The sequence below is a fragment of the Chenopodium album genome, chromosome 13, assembly GCF_948465745.1.
Source record: "Chenopodium album chromosome 13, dcCheAlbu1.1, whole genome shotgun sequence".
Taxonomy (NCBI): Eukaryota; Viridiplantae; Streptophyta; class Magnoliopsida; order Caryophyllales; family Amaranthaceae; genus Chenopodium; species Chenopodium album.
The window spans coordinates 43296240-43314622 of record NC_137846.1 but is presented as its reverse complement, the minus strand read 5'-3'; the positions used below and the strand labels follow the sequence as shown (position 1 = coordinate 43314622).

The 18383-nt window shown below is 33.0% G+C and overlaps 1 protein-coding gene across 1 annotated transcript in view; it reads left to right on the top strand.

Annotated features, from left to right (window-relative positions):
• Positions 1–3463: 3463 nt before the first annotated feature.
• The window catches only part of LOC145574786 (organic cation/carnitine transporter 7-like), a 28982-nt gene continuing 14062 nt past the window's right edge, over positions 3464–18383 (top strand). The window contains exon 1 of the mRNA XM_081632644.1: positions 3464–3863. Within this exon, the coding sequence (XP_081488770.1) occupies positions 3848–3863 (16 nt within the window). The 5' untranslated portion in view covers positions 3464–3847. The remainder of the gene's footprint in view (positions 3864–18383) is intronic.

Genomic DNA, 18383 nt, shown 5'->3' with positions numbered 1-18383 from the left:
CTATCAATACAAAAATAATAATAATAATAATAATAATAATAATAATAACCCACTATTTAAGCTCTCAGTGACAGATAAGCCAAAATATATATAGCTCGATTAAAGTAATAAATTTATAATGAAATGGGCATTGCCCGAATTAATAACTAATCTAATATATAAATAAAGTAGGCATATTTCGAGAGTTTTCGCCCCGCCACATAAGCAAAGGTATTATTTTGACCAATTAAAAATTAGATTTGTATTTTATTTTAGAATTAAAAAAGTCACTCGCCACCTAAGAAAAAGTGAAGAATGATAAAAAAAATTATATTTTCACCTAGGTAAAAGTAATGAATTATATTAGATATCTAAATGCCACATAGATTAAAAACCATGAAAGAAATTATCTTACAATTTTTTTTTAAAAAAAATAAGAATTTATCTTATAAACTAATGGTAAAAAAAAATGTAAAGATAATTGCACAAATTTATAAGACAAAATTTGATAGCGTTTATTATTAACTTAAAAAATTGTTCCTTAATCATGATTAAACTAAAATTTAATGAAATAGAAAAAATGATAAAATTAGAATTTGTGATACCTACCATTACATATTGGCGCATCATACGACACCAACAAAATTTTGTATCAATACAAATCCACATCTTAGTAATTTTTGTCAGTTTTAGATCATTAATGGCTCGGTAATTCTTAGCTTAATTTTTAAAATTCATGTTTAAATTTACATTTGTAATTCTATATAAATTGTGTTTATTTGGATACGTGCGTAATGATTATACGTTTAGGTTTTGTTTACTGACTTTGTATTCACAGGCACATTCATATATCTAAAATAATTGGAAAATCAACGTACAAGTTTCTATTCTGATTGAACGAGAAGGTATTTTTATAAATTTTATACATAAATTAAATTTTTTCATAGACCTTTATAATTTTTTTTATTAATTTATGTTATGAATAAAAACAAACTTGTGATTTAGATGGCTTAATCAAGTTATTAAATTAACTTATTTCTTTATTTTTAATTACAGAATGATTACATTCATGCCTCATATAAAGCCAACTTTGTTCAACACTTTCGTCCAAAATTAATTCCGTAGGATACTATTCAGTCGTTACAAATAAGAAGCAATATCGCGTTGTCAATGACAACAAATTAAAATAATGCTTCATTTTTTCCAGAATATTGTTGTTCTAGCAATTAGGGACAATTAAAAAAATTCCAATGAATATATTTGATTTTATACAATTACAATTTTATGATCATTTTCGCAATAATTTTTCACCTCCTGGTAAATATATTGACTTATTTTATATAAATGTAGAGATTTATCTTTTTTATCAATTTTATTTTTTTTCTTACAATTTATTTTTATCCACTTTTTTTAGATTAGATGTAGTTGGTTGTAAATGAAGTTGATGATTCTATCAAAATAGAAGATAAATGATATATATGCTTCTAATTATTTTAAAATTATAATACTTCAACCGCATATTTATGTGTAGCTAATAATTTTTGTCATGTGTTTATGTGTATATTTTTTTAATGTTCTTATCAAAATGTTTATTAGGGAAAACAGAGTTCAAATTAAGCTTCGGATTGGAATAATTTTTTTTGTTGATGATAGATTTTATCAATATAATTTGATCTACGAAAAAAAAAATTTATGAATGACATATTTATCCTAATATTTGACAGATGAGATACCATAATATGATTTATTAATTATAAATATAGTTTTCACATAACTAATACCAATGAATAATATAAACTATCCTTTTCTAACAAGCAAATTAATCAAAATATTATATGGTTTAATTAAGAACATTATCTTTTTGTGAAATGAATGATAAAAACTATTCAAAAAAAACTATCATTTTCTAACAAGCAAATGAATCGCAAATTAATCAAAATATTATATGGTTTAATTAAGAATATTATTTTATATGAGATTTAAGTACTCCATAAAAAGTAAATGAATAAATAAAAAATAAAAAAATATGTGCATCGCACGGGCTTTCATCTAGTTCTAATTATTAAAAACCCATCAAAGATTTGTCGCAACTCGCAATATTAACGAAGAACCAATTTCACATACTTCCCAGTCTCCACAATAAATAAATCTTTTATTTAATAATTAGCTAATAGTAAATAAAATAGCCAAAAAACATAAGGACTAGTAGTAACGCACACCTCATACTTATATATCCTACATACGGAGTATTATCCTATTTCAAAAGGAAGCTTTGTTGTAACGCCGATAAGGCATATAACATAGCAACAAGTTTGCTAGTATAGAATGAACTCAGAACTTCCAACACAGATGACTAATTGGTGTACTTAGTTTTTCAATTGAATAAGCCCAAATTCATAACATTGTAGAGATCATAAAACTATTTTCTCTATTTCAATTTGATATAAAAAAAATTGAAATTATTAAGAGGGCCGTCCCAATCTTTTAGGAGGCCATGTGCGAGAATTGACTATAGAAATTGGTACATGAATTTTCTCTACTTGATTTATTTTATACTAGAAAACAAAATCGTTGTTTTTCCCGGCCCTTAATAAAAAAAAATTTATAAATGTTGTAAGGATTTAGTCATTTACTATAATAGAAAACAAAATGCATTAATGTTTGTGGAAATTAAGAGGCGTTGATTACATTATACTAAAAATGTTGAACATTAAAGCTGTTAGTAAAGCCTTAAAAATTAAAAAATTAAAAAATATTAAAAAAAAAAATGGTTGTTAGTGGGAATTGAACCATTGACTTCCCGCAGCATGTTAAGTTTCCTAAACCACTTGGCTAATACACCTTATTGCAGTTTATACTATATATACATTTTTATATTTGAGGCTCAAACCAAATTTGGGCCCTGTGCGGCCACACAGGATAAGGGTCGAGCCTGATTATTAAAATGTAGGGTTTTGTATAATTAAATTTTCAACTGGGGAATATACTATACTTTCAACCACTGTAATTGAGAGAAGAAGGTGGGAACACTGAATTGGAAACTTAAATTTTTTGGTAAAACATAAAAATTAATGATAAATTAAATATGGTGTTAATTAATTTAGAGTATTGGTGACAAACACTACTAGAATCCGGGCATATTACGACAGTTTAATTAAAACAGCCAATAAAATTGTCGCAAAATTTGAAATTTACGACAGTTTTTACTAGTTGTTGTAAATTTACGACAGTTTTACACCCGTCGCTGAATTACGACAGTTTTAGGCTATTTAAACCGTCGCTGGGTATCTAAAGTAAATGTAAAAAAAAAATTAAAATATCTACGACAACTTAAAACTGTTGTAAAAATGTTACAGTACGACGGTATACAATACCGTTGTTAGTAGCGACAGCTTTTAGCTATCGTAGAACACAATTTTTTTAAAAAAAAAAATACTGGTATGTAAACCCTTCCCACTATCCTAATCTAACCCTAAAATGTTGATAGCTGCCCATCCTCTATATTCTCTTTCTCTCTCTTTCTAGATCTCGTACCCTATCTCCTTCTCTTTCTGCTTTCATCTTCTCCTTTCATCTCTCTGTGCTTCAATCCCCTCCTCTCATCTCTCTCTGCTTCAATCTCTTTTACTTTTCCTTTGTTCTTTCTCTAATAAGATGTTTAAGCTATTACATTTTTTTTTCTTTTCATTATCTTTAATTTTTTTTGGTATGTTCAACTTGATTCGACCGTGAATTCAACCTAAGTTACGAACTACACCATATAATCGACCATGGTTTCGAAGCTAAGGGTTTTTAGGTCAAATTCGACCAAGATAATTCCATATCAGGAGTTTTCATGGTCGAATTTGACCATGAAAGCCTATAGAAGATGAAATTTGGTAAAGGTATGTTGATTTTTGTGTAATTTTTGTTTTTGTAGTTGTGGTTTATGTTTATTTTTGTTTCTTTGGAGCATTTTTCTAATTATGTCGATTTATTTTTGTTATATACGATTTTAATCGCTGATTTTGTTGTTATTTTATCGTTTAATTTCGATTTTCTTGTTTGATTATCGTTTATTATCGTTTATTTTGATTTTTTTGAGTTTATTTCGTTTGAATTAACTTAAACATTTTTTTGGGTTTAACACTATTATTGTTTGTGTTTGTTTTCATTTATTTTTGTACAATTTGATGAATATTCAGGTACTTGTATTTTTTATTGCTAGTTTATTGATTTTTTTGGATTAATTTCATATCTTGGTTTATGTAGGGTATTATTTATTTTTCTGGGTTTAATAAGGTGGTTTACGGTGGCGTTGGGTGGTTTGTGATGGAGGTGGATGGTTTGTGATGGTGGTGGGTATTTACGTGTTTTAGGTTTTAATTTGGTGGTTTGTGAAGGCGGTGGGTGGTGGTTTGTGAAGGTGGTGGGTGGTGTTGATGGCTTGCGGTTGGGCTACGTAATTTGGGTGAATGGTTTGAAGTAAGGCTGTTGTGGCTCGGTTGGTGGTTTTTTTTTTCTTTTAATTTTTTTTTTGCGATGACTTTATGCGACGGTCGGCCATCGCTTAAGTTAAATTTTGCGACAATTTCTTTGCTGTCGTAATTTGCGATGGTTTTAAGCTGTCGTAGAATAATTACAACGACAAAATATAAAATTGTTGCTGAAATTAGTAAAAACTGTCGTAATATTTTTTACAAAATTTAAACTGTCGTAAAAATGAAATTTTACGACAATGCTGATTGTGACAGAATAATTACTATGACAGTCGACTGTCGTAACTATTTTTTGCGACAGTTTTGGCTATTTTTGCGACACATTATAAAAATAATTTCCCTGTCACAACATGGCCCACAAACAAGGCTGATTGACGAATTTTAGTAAATCAGCCTGATCAATGGTGGGGCGCCCTTGATGGCATGCCTTATTTTATTCTGATGACACATTTTATTTTCCATAAACTTATGTTGTGGAGCATGATGGCACGTATCATTTGTTGTTACCACACAATTTATCCACCCCGGTGAACTCATGTGGTTCGCATTTGTGAGCACCACAATTTATTGTCAATAAATTTATCTTGTCAATTGTCACAATGTCACGCTTGCATGATGGCACGTTTAAAAAAACGACGTTTTGTGAAAAACTATCTTATATAACACTTTTTTTGCAAGAAACTACCTAATAAAAAATGTTGTAATAAACTACCTTATAAAAGGGTAAATGTTGTAAGATACTATCATTGGCTAGAAAGTCACCGTTGACTTTCATTTTCCGGCGTTGACCACATCATGTGCCAATCTCGTGACTTTTAATTCACCTTTTCCCTCCTTTTTTCTTAATTGGAACGTGACATGATCAACGCCGGAAAATAAAAGTCAATGATGACTTTTTGACCAAGGGTAGTCTCTTACAACATTTATCCTTTTATTAGGTAATTTCTTTTAACATTTTTTTTATTTGGTAGTTTCTCGCAAAAAAAGTGCTTTATAAGATAGCTTTGCACAAAATGTAAATAATTTTCAAGTTTGACCTCAAATTGGGTTGTGTAGGGTCAAAATAGAAATTGTTTTATACACCCGGGTGCACGGTGCATGTAAGAGTATTTTATGCTCATTTCAATGACTATTGCTCATTTTATCATCAAATGAACAAACAAATGCCTTTGGGTGTAGTGTACATCCGAGTGTATATAACAATCTCTCAGGTCAAAAGGAACCCTAAATATCTCTATAAGAAAAAAAAAAAAAAAAACATGTTTTTGGCACAGAAATTGAAGAAAATTTTTAAATTTTTTAAGTTTAATGATTTTCTTGATAGAAGGGTTGTAAAATCCTTTTTTTTTTTTTTTGGTAAAAAACAAGTTTTAAGAGAATTGGTGTTAAACTCCAATTTCATGTTTTTTAGGTGTTAAAACTCCAACTTAAATCACTATTTGGGACCCCATTATTTCTTATAACACTCTATATTTTATAGAGTACTTTAATTTATTTATTTTCCTTGATACGTATATCGAAAAGGTTTTTAGTTTAACGAGGTGTACATAAGAAGAACTTCAATATAGTAAAATAACTCTCTCTATTCCGGAATATTTGTAATACTTTAGTATGCATAATGTAGATTTGAGATAATTTGTGCATAGAACCACCTTAAGACAATGACAAGCTAAGTTATGTCGAGTTTTAATCAGTTTTAGGTTTTAATTGGTCGGGTACTAGTTCGAGATTAGACCATTGTTGGGTCAGTTAACTTAGTTGAAGGTTGTTAATAGTAGTTCTAATCTATCGAATCATGATCTGTAGAGCTAGCCCCAGTATGTCCACATGAGTTACATGGACGTGTCTCTAAATGGCATATTTGTAAATAAGAGGAATTATATGAATTTTATAATTTTTTTGTTACTATTTTTTTTTGTTGTTTCCTTCTTCTTCCTGCCCCATCTTTTGCATTATTCTAATCTTCTTCATGCTTCCTCTTCCATAAAAGTGGGTTGTGAACAACCACTAACACCACCACATTATCGACGGTGAACCGAAAACCCTTACTGTTAATGGAGAAACGAAAGGCAAGGTTAACTCTTACGAGAAAGGGTTAGGTCGTCATCCTCTATTGAAGCCCATTGAAGTTCTTCCACTTCTCCATTAAAGTTATTTTGTTTTTCAGTTGATGTTCTTCGGTGCTCCTTTGAAACGTTCTGTTATAGTTTGAAAATAAGATATTTTTGACAAAAATAACCTAAGTTATTCACGAGAAATGACGAATATGCCCCTTTAAGGTACATATCATGTATCTCATGTTGAGAAACTTGTATTTTCTCTTATCTATGTCAGTTTTTCTCCGGTCAAGTCCATTTTTGACAATTCTAACTATACATATACATTTTTTTTTTACATATGCTTAATAAATAGAATTAAAAATTATAGACTATGGATTAAGTTCGGTAAACTACTCGAAGAAGCCTTCTAGCTTCTATGATACAAACATTATAAATAAAACTACATAACATCTTCCTTGCAAGAAACACCTGGTTTGATAAATCAAGGAATTGCCGTCGAACGTGCTTCATCAAAAGATACCCAAATTTACCATTGTTTGCATGATATCCCATATGCAATTGAACTTGGAGAATGGATGGAAGAGCATAGAACACACAATTATTGGCTAACAAAACCACGTATTCAAAATGACACCAAAAGTCCTGAACGTTAGGCAACCGGGGTAGGGAAAATAGATGACCTAGGCTTGACAACACACTATGAGTCACTTTTAAAAATGACTCGGTACCCTTAACTTTGGGTACTTTTGACCTTTTCTCAAAGGAAACAACCATTAACATACTAAAAACTTATTCCCAAAAGAACCTTAAGGGAGCCCCCATATTGGAGAGAAGGGTTATGATAAAAGGTTTTACAAAGCAATGGGTTGACAATCCATTGCTAAACTGAAATAAAGGTCACCAAGAGATAACCTTCCAATAATGTTTTGATCGGAGAAATAAAAAAAAACTGTATCAAGCACACACAAGCCAAGATCAATTCCAAGAACCTGAACATAACATAATAAAGGACCATCCTCAAATATACCTGAACCCGAATACCACACCCTCTTAGCTCACCTAAAATCGTGTAAAACCACACAAAGGTACACGACCAAACCCAAAAAGAACAAAAACTAGAGCACCAACAAGCATGAAACTTATCAAGCATTCGACACAGAACCAAAAAAAAGCAAGGAAAGCACAAAGCATACGAGACCACAAACCTAACTCCACCAAATTGAAAACAAACCTACATACTACAAACAAAGGAGCACAACATGGGCAAAGGTAAACTACAAGAAAGACTAAAAAACCCAAACAAGAAATCCTAACAAGGTCTTTACCTGTACCATTTAATTTCGGTCGATCAGAAACCGCACACAGCGGTGACGAAGTTAGCTTCGATATTAAAGCCCAAAAGCCTAGTCCTACCAAATCCTAGCCCAAAAAAGAAACCCTTACCCTAACCCTAACCTTAACCTTTACCAGAGAGTTATCAATGGCGGTGGTTAGGAAAGCTTTGAAAGAGGACCCCTAAGGTAGGTGCAGTGAATCCCACGAACCTCCCTTGTGTTGATAAAAACCGACGAGTAGCAGTTGACTTAGCGCCGCGGTGGAGAGGAAACTTCTTTCTCCTCACTAGAAAAAGCAAAAAACTACAAGATACTAACCTTGAAAATAGATATGATTCTAATCTTTATTAGAAGACCAAAGAAATCTTCCCCAAAATTGAAAACCTTACCCCAACTTTACTTCAGATTACACAAAAGCATTGGATATAGCTTTGGGAAAGTGCTTTACGAGACTAGACCGTCAAGCGCAACCTTTAAATGATGCTCGCCGGCGACCTTATTAAATGAGCAGCGGTGCTTTGGCCGCTAGAGGCAAGGGAAACAGGGAACGCTGGAGTTTTTTCTTAGAGAGAAGGAGCGTTTTTTATACTAGTTAAAAAAAAGTTGGCGCAAATTGCCATACATATACATTATTGCACACAATAATCTATAATAACTATACTTATATAATAAAATGTGCTTCTAAAAATGTTTAAGTGCCACGTAAATCCTCTTTCTTGCACTAGCATTGCTTAAATGACATCCCCACATTTAACCTCATGGACATAAGATAACACTTCTTACTATTTTAGCCAACAATAGTAACTTATGTTTTTTTTTTTCTTTGAAAATTTAAGGTCATTATTATATACATATAAATAAATACTTCCTCCATTTTTAATTAATTACACATTTGTCATTTCAAGCTTGTCGAAGCAATACGTAATTTAGCCATTAATATATTTAAGGAAAATTCTACAAGTTGGCCTCAAGAATTTTATTTTTCTACATGGAAGATGAACTTTTTTCCAACTCTCTTAAGTGGCACCAAGGTTTTGAAAAATTATACATAATGCCCTTTTTTTTTTACCAAGTTAACCATAAGTAATTAAACAAATAATAATTGTTTTTTTTTCAAAAAAAGAAAAAAAAACCACTAGCCAGCCACCCATGGCGGTAAGCACTTGCTGAACCACTGTCCTCGACGCCTAGAGGTGTTCAGTTGGGTAGCCGGGTACCCGGATTTTCCGATAGTTGATAAGTTGTCCTGTGTCCTGCCTCGGATGATTCGGGTACCCAGATTATCCGGGACGGCCACACGGGTACCCAAGATTTTTTTTATATTTTTTTAATCAGTTTTTTTTTTAACTTAAAATCTGGTGATGTTGGTTGTTTTCATTTGTAAAAACCTGCTGAATATTTTTTTTTACTGAAAATTTGCTGTGCTTATTTTAAAAAAAAATTCAAAAAATAACCTACTATATTTCTTAAAAAAATAACCTGTTGTTTTTTTTTTAAAAAAAAAAAAACTGCTGTTTTTTTAAAAAAAAAAATAAACTGCTGTTTTTTTTTAAAAAAAATAACCTACTGTATTTTTTTAAAAAAACCTGCTGTATTTATATCATGCAATACTTGCAATACCTGCAATAACTTAAAGCTATAAACTACGAATCAAAGTAAAAAAAAAAAAAAATCCAATCTAGACTTTAAGGACTGGAATACAAAGTTTTTGAGTCTTTAGTTACATAACTTCAAAACATATAAAGTACAAATAATGAAACAAAGCTACTCAACAAATAAAATGAGAGGACTTCAATTCATTCACTTGTGAGATCCGATATTTCAATTGTCTCATCAATAACAATCGTAGGTTGTTCCAAACCAAGTCTTTCATTCCTACAAAACACAAATAATGCAATAAAATAATTTCGTATCACATATATTATATATAGTAAAGTACAGAGTAGTAAAATAAAGTAATATATAAAGTTACAAAATCACCTTCGTCTTCCATATTTTGTAACTCAAGAAAGCTTTCCTCTATATTAATATGGACATTGAAACTACCTATCCAATCTTGACCACAAATAAGAGCTTCTACCATTTTTGTGCTCAAAGAAGTGCGAAAGGAATCTAGAACACGTCCTCCTGTGCTAAAAGCGGACTCCGAAGCAACGGAAGAAACCGGAATAGCAAGACTATCACGAGCCATTGTCATAAGTATTGGATATGTTTTTCCTTGTGCACTCCACCATGCCAAAATATCAAAACCCTCATCACTTGGCTCTAGTTTATCCCCTAAATATTTTTCTAATTCGATCATTCCTTTGGAAGATGAATCATTCCCCATCTCCCTTACAAAACTATCCCTCAATCAAGATACATTGTTAGGACCTTTTTTTGTTCTTTCCCACCCTTTTCACTTTGACTTGTAAAGGCAATATTTGTAGAAGATGACCCTACTTTTTGTGCATAGCACTCATATAATGAATTTAATGTATCTTGAATACATTGACACAAATTGTAGGAATTGCTAGCATCATAAGAACTATGCACAATATGCTCCGTATACTTCATCTTATTCCTTGGATCAAGAACCAATGCATGCAATGAACATCAAAATATTAATATTATGAACATTTTCCCAATACTTGTTAAATTTCAATTTCATTTGTGTTGTCATATTCTTAACATCATCATTCGGGTCACTAGCATAGTCATAAATGGTGTACCCAATATCATAAATCTCTTCCACAAAAGTATTTCCCGTAACATAACAGGATCCGGACAACTTCAAAGTAGCATTATAAAAAAATTCAAGAAAAGGCAAGAAACTTTGAATTTTATTCCAATCCTCGTCATCGGGAGCACCCCCCACCGGTTGGTTCATAAGCTCTTTAGTGTAAGGAGACAACTTTATTTTCATATTCTTAAAAGCTTTCCTAAACACTAAAGCAGTCTTAAGCATTAAATATGAAGAATTCCATCTTGTTTCAACATCTAAACAAACAAGACCTTTACAAGTGATGTTCTCTCCTTCAACACAAGATTTAAACTTTTGAAGCCTAAAAGGAGAAGACCCCACATGTTTCACAAGAGCTCGAACTTTTAAAATAGAAACATTCACATCTTTCAAGACATCTTTAACAACAAAATTCAAAATGTGTGCGGCACATCTCATATGCAAAAACTCATAATTCAACACACACCAATCCCAAAGATTAAAGAATTTTTTTCAAGTATTTAATAGCCAAATCATTTGAGCTAGCATTGTCAACTGTTACAGTCAAAACCCTTTTCAAATTCCATTCTAAAAAACATTTTTCAACAGATTTCCCAATAAGCTCCCAAGAATGACCAGCAACAGGACAAAAATTAATAATTCTTTTATGCAATCCAATCATCATCGATGAAATGAGCAGTAAGACACATATATGACAAGTTTTGACCTGAAGTCCATGTAACTATGGTAAGACATACTCTAGAAGACATATTATTGAAAAAATCCTTTAACTTCTTCCTTTTTTCAATAAAATGACCATAACAATCCCTTGTAATGGTAGCATGTGAGGGAGGAACAAATTCAGCAACAACAACTTTACAAAACTGACGAAAACCTTCACGTTCAACAAAAGCAAAAGGAAACTCATCTACAATCAACATCTTAGCAAGTGTTTTTCTAATCTCATCATGATTAAATCTCTTCAATTTAGGAACATTACCAGTTTGAACACTCCTATCAATATTAATCTTTGTCCTAGACTCAAAATCTAAGATAGTTTGACATTTATCTTTATAAAATGAGATTGTTTACACCTTTTTCATAATGTCGATTCACACTACTAGAAAACAGGAAAATACTGATGGACTGGTTCCGACGGACACAAAAATCCGTCGGAAAAGTCAAAATTTCCGACAGATTTTTTTTCCGTTGGAAATTTATATGTACTTTCCGACGGATTTTTCCGTCAGAAATTATCTTTTTCCAACGGATAAATATTCCGTCGAAAATTTCCGACTGATTTTTCCGTCGGAATATAATTTAAAAAAAACAAAAAAAATTGAAACCCTAACCCTATACTTATTTCCGCCACTTCTATCTATTTCCCCTTCTCTATCTCTATGACTTTCCTTTTCTCTTTCCTCTCCTCTTTCCTCTTCTGTGTTCTTCTTCTCTTCCTCTCCTCTTTCATCTTCTATTTCCTCTCCTTCTCTCTCCTCTTCGTTCTCCTTCTCCTCTTCCTCTCTTCTCTTTCTCTCCTCTTCTTTCCCCTCTTTCAACCACCTCATTATCTCCCACCACCGCCGCCAACATCGGCATCAACAACTACACCAACAGTCCAACACAGGTATCAACAACAATTTTGATCTAGAGTTTCGCCCTTTCTCTCTTTTCTCATGATGAAAACAAAGGTTTTCAGGTCAAATTCGACCATGAAAAGTCTAGATTTAGAGTTTTCATGTTCGAATTTGGCCTCCTAAACCCAATTTCAAGGTTTTGTGTGGTCGAATTGAGGTATGTTTCTTTCTTTTTTTTATCGGTTTTTTTTTTAAAAAAATATGGTTGTGTTAGGTGGTGGCTAATGGAGTTAATAATTTTTGTTTTGTGTGGTCGACGGTTTTTTTTAATAATTTTTTTCTTTATTTTTTTTTGTTATTTTATGGCTTGTGATTGGTTGTTTCGTTGGCGGCGGTGGTGGTTTTTTGTGGGTGGTGGGGTGGTTTGTTTAGAATGGGTGGTAAGGCTGAATTTGTTAGGGTAAGGGGTGGATCTGGTTCGGTTTGATAGGTAGGGGTTCTGGTGGAGGTTTTGATGGTTGGGTAGTGGGTGGTAGTACGGGTTAGGGGGGCTGGTGGTGGCTGGTGGTGTGGGCTAGTGGTTGGGGTGGTGAATCAGCTTTTTTTTTGTTTTTTTAACAATTTTCCGACAGAATTTCTATCGAAATTTTTCGGCGGATTGCAATCCGTCGGAAAGTTCCAAAGGATTTTCCTGGCCAAAAAATCGCTGCCGACGGATTGAATTCCGTCGGAATAGTGTTTTCGACGGAAATTCCATCGAAAAAAGGCTGTTTTCCTACAACATGTTTTGCGACAACCAGTTCCAACAAATTTCCGTCGGAAATAGGGTTTTCGACGGAAAACAGGGTGTTTCCGACGGAAAAATTCCGTCGTTATTTTCCTGTTTTCTAGTAGTGGCCATTAGTTCCATTCTTTAGAGCACAACCAATTATTGTCCCACAATAAAGACATTAATCATGATTTGGGTCCATTTTAAGTAGGGGTGGCAATTTAGGCCAGTAGGTCGGGTTCAGGTCAAATTTCGGGATATGCTTAGAAATAATAAACAAAAAATTAGTGTAAAACTTAATATTATTACGAAATATGAAATTTTGGTCAAATCGGGTCGAATTCAGGTTATTCGGGTTCGGGTTCAGGTCGAGTCGAGTCGGGTTTCTCTAAATAACTTCAGGTTGGGTTTGGATCGGATCAGGGATTGCCAGCCCTAGTTTTAAGAACTTGAAAGTGTTCCCAAGCATTATTAGAGGTATTTATTTTCGTTTTACCTCCGTTTTTAGCTTTCGGTTTCTTACCTGCTCTTTTCTTCTTAGGCCATGTTTTTGGAGCCTCCTCCAAGACCTCTGCCTCATCAGAATCTTCTGCTTGTGCCCAACTGCTTGACTTGAATTTGTCTCCATCAAGTCATCAGAATCATCATCATCAAATGTTGACATTTTTTGGTTAAAATACGAATTAGATAATAAATTGCCACATAATCACATAATACAAACTTTTTAAAAAAATCAAATCAACAGAATAATAAAATTGATAACAGAATTCCACATACAAAAACAGAATGATAAAAATAGAATAATAAAAATAAAAACTGAAAATATAAATGAGAACAGAATGATAAAATAGAATAATAAAAATAAAAACAGAAAATTTAAATGAAAAAGAATGATAAAACAAAAAGGAAACAAAAAAAAAACAAAAAAAGAAAAACAGAATAATAAACTGGAAAAAATGAAGTTAAAAAAATCATAAGAAATTAAATTAGCTAGAATTACATAAAGTAAAAAAAAAAATCAATAACCCATGCTTATTCCACATTAGGACGAAAAACAGTAATGTAAGAAAATCAAACCAACACAAAATAAACTCAAATTAGTTTCATACTCCAATCAACAACCTATTCACAATCAATATTCAATAACCCGTGCATAATTGGAAATACCCATCCACAATAAACAACAAAACAAATTATAATGAACAAAAATTACAACAAACTAACCTGAGGGTGGTGACAAGAATGATTAAACTGATGAAAATGAGTATGACCAGCACGAAATGTTTAGATCTAGCAATTGATGTAAAATAAAATAATTAGATTATAAAAACTAGAGTAAATACCATGAAAAAAACTACAAAAATACCATAAAAATAGTACAAATAAAACTCGCCTAAGATCGACTGAAGTTTGCAGATGAATCGAGTCGAATTTTGATTGAGATGATTTTTTAAGGGAGGAGATGAGCCGCAAGAATGGAAGAGGAAAGAGAGAGGGAAGAAATCTAACTGTGGTGGCTTTTTTTTTGGAGTGAGAAAAATGAATCCCTATGTCTAAGTGGGCTGGGCTGGTTCAGGGAGTAACAAAATTAATTTTTTTTTAACGAGTATCCAGGTACCGTAGAATAGCAAAGCTTGCACCATGTCCTAGCCCACAAAACTGTTATTTTAGCAGGATGGGTACCCGACCCGATAAAAATAGAAAAAATTGCTAATTTTCCATCGGGTTTTTTGCTGGTCATCGGATAATCGGGATGGGACAACCGGGTAGGGTTTTTTTAACACCCTTACCAACGCCGGCGCGCTAAGACCCCCCCTACCCCAACGCCGACGCGCCCAGACCCCCCTCTCTTGGCGCTGCCGCCACCCCAACCTTTTTTCCTTCCCCTTGCCTAACTACTGTAACCCTAGCCCTCACCAATCGAAAACCCCTAAAAGTTGCCTGAAAAGTTCGGTTGTCCTTCACCACGCATTGGAAGCCCTAGCACCAGCCTTTTCCAGGTGTGAGGGAGGGGCAACCGGACTTTTCCGGCGATTTTTTGAGGTTTTCGAAAAGTGGAGGTAGGGTTATGGGATTTGTTAGGGTCAAGTTACGAGGGTGGGGTTACGGTGGTTAGGGAAAGGGAAGGGAGGGATATTAGGGTGGCGTCGGGGAGGGGATCAAGGAGTACCGGTGCTGCCGATGGGCAGTGGTAGGGTTTGGCTGGTGGCAAGGTGGGTGGCTGAGTGGTGGTTTTAATTTTTTTTATTTTAAAAAAAAATTTGGTTAACCAAAAAATATAAAAGTTAGCCATAACCTAAAAAAGGGAACTATGGTTAAATTTTTAAAACTTGGTTGCCACTTAATAGAATTGGAAAAAAGTTCGTCTTCCACGTAGAAAAATTTAATCCTTGAAGCCACCATGTACTATTTCCCTATATTTAATTATATTTAAGTAAAAATTATAAAAATTTGATATTTAAAAAGTACACGTCGAGATGAATTTAATGAGATCCCTCATGACTATTTTTTTTCTTACGGATAAATCACAAAATATGGTTAAAGGAGGTTGTGTGAATAGTGTAAAATCACAAATGATGCATTTAAAAAAAACAGAGGAAGTATATATTTAAGTAAAGCACAAAAAAAAAAAGGATTATTAGAAAAAAGGAAATTTCTAGATTTGCTACCACTAAAATGACCATCTTCTTTAACTTTTGTTTCCTGTTTAAATTTTTGTTTAATTTTACTACCACCCAAATCCAAAAAAATATAAATATTGGTACATGTGGCCTTTTGCCATTTTCGTTTTCGTTAGTGGGGTCCACTCTAACGGCTATTTCTTATTTCTCCCCATTCAAATACGTTTCTTCAGCTTTGCTCTGAACCTTTGTTTGCTCTACATAATCTTTCTAATAAAAATTAAAACAAACAAAAACACAATTTCATTCCTACAATCTTCTGCGAATTTGTTGAAAAACGTTGTTGGAATTGGGAGGGTTTGATTTGCGAAGGAATATCCAGTGGAAAAAAGGTAATTACTTTGATAAAAACGACTATTTAGCAAATTAGTCTTCAATTAACGTTTTAATTTGTCTCAATTTGTGTTTAGGAATGATTTATTCTCTATAAGAGAATTTGTATTGGAGTAATTTGTATTTAATTGCAGTAATATAATTTAGGGTTTGTTGTGTAATATGAAATTAAGGCTTCTTTGTTGGTTATGAGATTCATGAAATTGATGTTGTAGGTTGGTAATATAATTAATGTATTTGTTAGTGTCTTTGTTCATTGATTTGGCCCAATTTCAAGGAATTAAGTCTTTGTTTAGGTCTTCACCCTCCAAACACAAAAATTGTGACTGTGGAATTCCCATGGATAGGCTGACCTCATGGACAAGAAAGAGCCCTAAAAGAAATTTCAAATCACCGCAGTGAGAAGTAGAAGACCTAAGTGGCCAAAGAAGGTGCTTGTTAACTCAGAATGACAATGTTAAACTGAAGTGCAAACCTCTAAATTAATGCTGACATGAAAATACTTTAGGGAAGGGCAACAGATCACTGTTGGGGTTGGGTTTGTTGTTGTGGTTGTGGTTATATGTTGTGTTTTGATGATGGTAAGAATGTTAGTTTTTCTTAAATAAGTTTAGGGTAGTACGTAGTTGTAAGTGTTATGTAAGTCTGCTTAAATAAAGTTGGCAACTTAAACTTGTAAGACCTTCAATTATGAATATTTTTATGAGTTAACAAACATGATTTCATACATTGCAATGTTAAGTAGTGCACTACTTACAAAAACTTGCTTAAATCAAGTACTTAGTCTTTATTACAGACATATGGTGAAGCTAAAAATTCATAATTCACTAAAACACATGCTTAAAAGTTTACAAAATGGTGGAACTAAATCATTATAGACAACTTAATCTCTTTTCTTTTCGCCTTATGCTTGCTTCTTTAATTTGAGGAATTGTTGTTGTTGTTGTAGATGCTTGAGATTGTTAGGGGCAGGCATTAGGTTGGGAAGTTTGAAGGTGTTGGTGCTGCTGTTGTTCTTCTGGGAATGACCTATTTGCTATACTCCATGGTCCAACACCTTATGCAATTTGTTGAAATAAAAAAACCTTGAGCATCAAACACATTTATAAAGTGACAGAACAACAAAGCAATGAACATGTAGATATATTTGTGGCATCCCTTTCTTCCTTCCTTCTCCTCTGTTCCGGAAACCAAGAAGTTTGCAGCATAGGCTTACTTGATCTTTATAGCTTAGAAGTTGTTGGTGCTTCCCTAGTTGCATTACCACTAAGTCTTGTCATAATGACCAAGTTGACCACAATTCTCGCACCTTTTCTGAGACGTACTTCTGGGCCGTATGTTGGGTCTCTTTGATGTCCGGTGCTCCCTCTCCCTTTTCCATCTTCCACTTCTTTAATTTTTGCCTTTCTTGCATAACCCTAGCTTGAGGTGGGAGTGGTTGTCCTAGATTTTATTCTCCCAATGCTTTGGGCCTGGCATAGGCATTCTAACATCCTCATAGGCTAGAATAAATGTTTCCTTATTGTAATAAGCATCCACATAGTTATCTTGTCCACCCTCTTGTCCAAAACATATTCAAATCCATGCACATGGAATCCTAGTTAGTTGCCAATGATGAAAAGAGCAAGTCCTAAGGCCTAGGTCAACTTGCACTTGATCCCACTGAACCTCATAAAAATCCCCCCTTGACACTCGGACTATACAATGTCTCACAACTTTTTCCATTCTTCCATTCTTTAAAGACCTTAGTCACATAAGGCATACTCCTCCCATCCATTTTCTGAACTGCTTCCAATTTCTCACTATTTCATTCTCTTCATCATATACTACCTCAACCATTCCATTTGAGTGAAATGGGTTTATCTCTTGCATCCTTGATAACCTACAGCATAGAATGTTTCACATAGGTTGCTTGAAAGCATGTCGGACTTGCAACTATCTAAAAAGGCATGTATGGATCAGTGTCTTGGTGGGATATTTGCTAAACACTCATAAGAATCCTTTGACAAGAATTTTATGGACTCCATTGCAACCTCAAAATCAAACTACCATATAAACTAAGACAAGAAATAAACAAGCTAATTTAACATCTTTGCAGACATAACAAACCATGACAAATAAAAGCAACACAAACAAGCAAACTATAAATCTTTGCAAACATAAGAAAAAAAAAACACAAACCAACTAAACAAAACACAACTAACCAAACATAACAAGTGAATTTTCAACACTTACCAAAGTAGTGGCCTAGCTACATTCCAAAATAGGTCCTTGAAAGTTGAACCGTTGAACTGGAGCTCAAAATTAGCCCATATATGCCTCACACAATGTCTTTTCTAAGCTAATTGCACTACTTGCTCGAAAGCTTCTAGCAACCCCTACAAATATTTTTAAAAAATAACAAATTAAACACACATTATATGAAACAAGTGAAATATGTTCAACTTAAGTTTTAAACAATCACCTTTTGT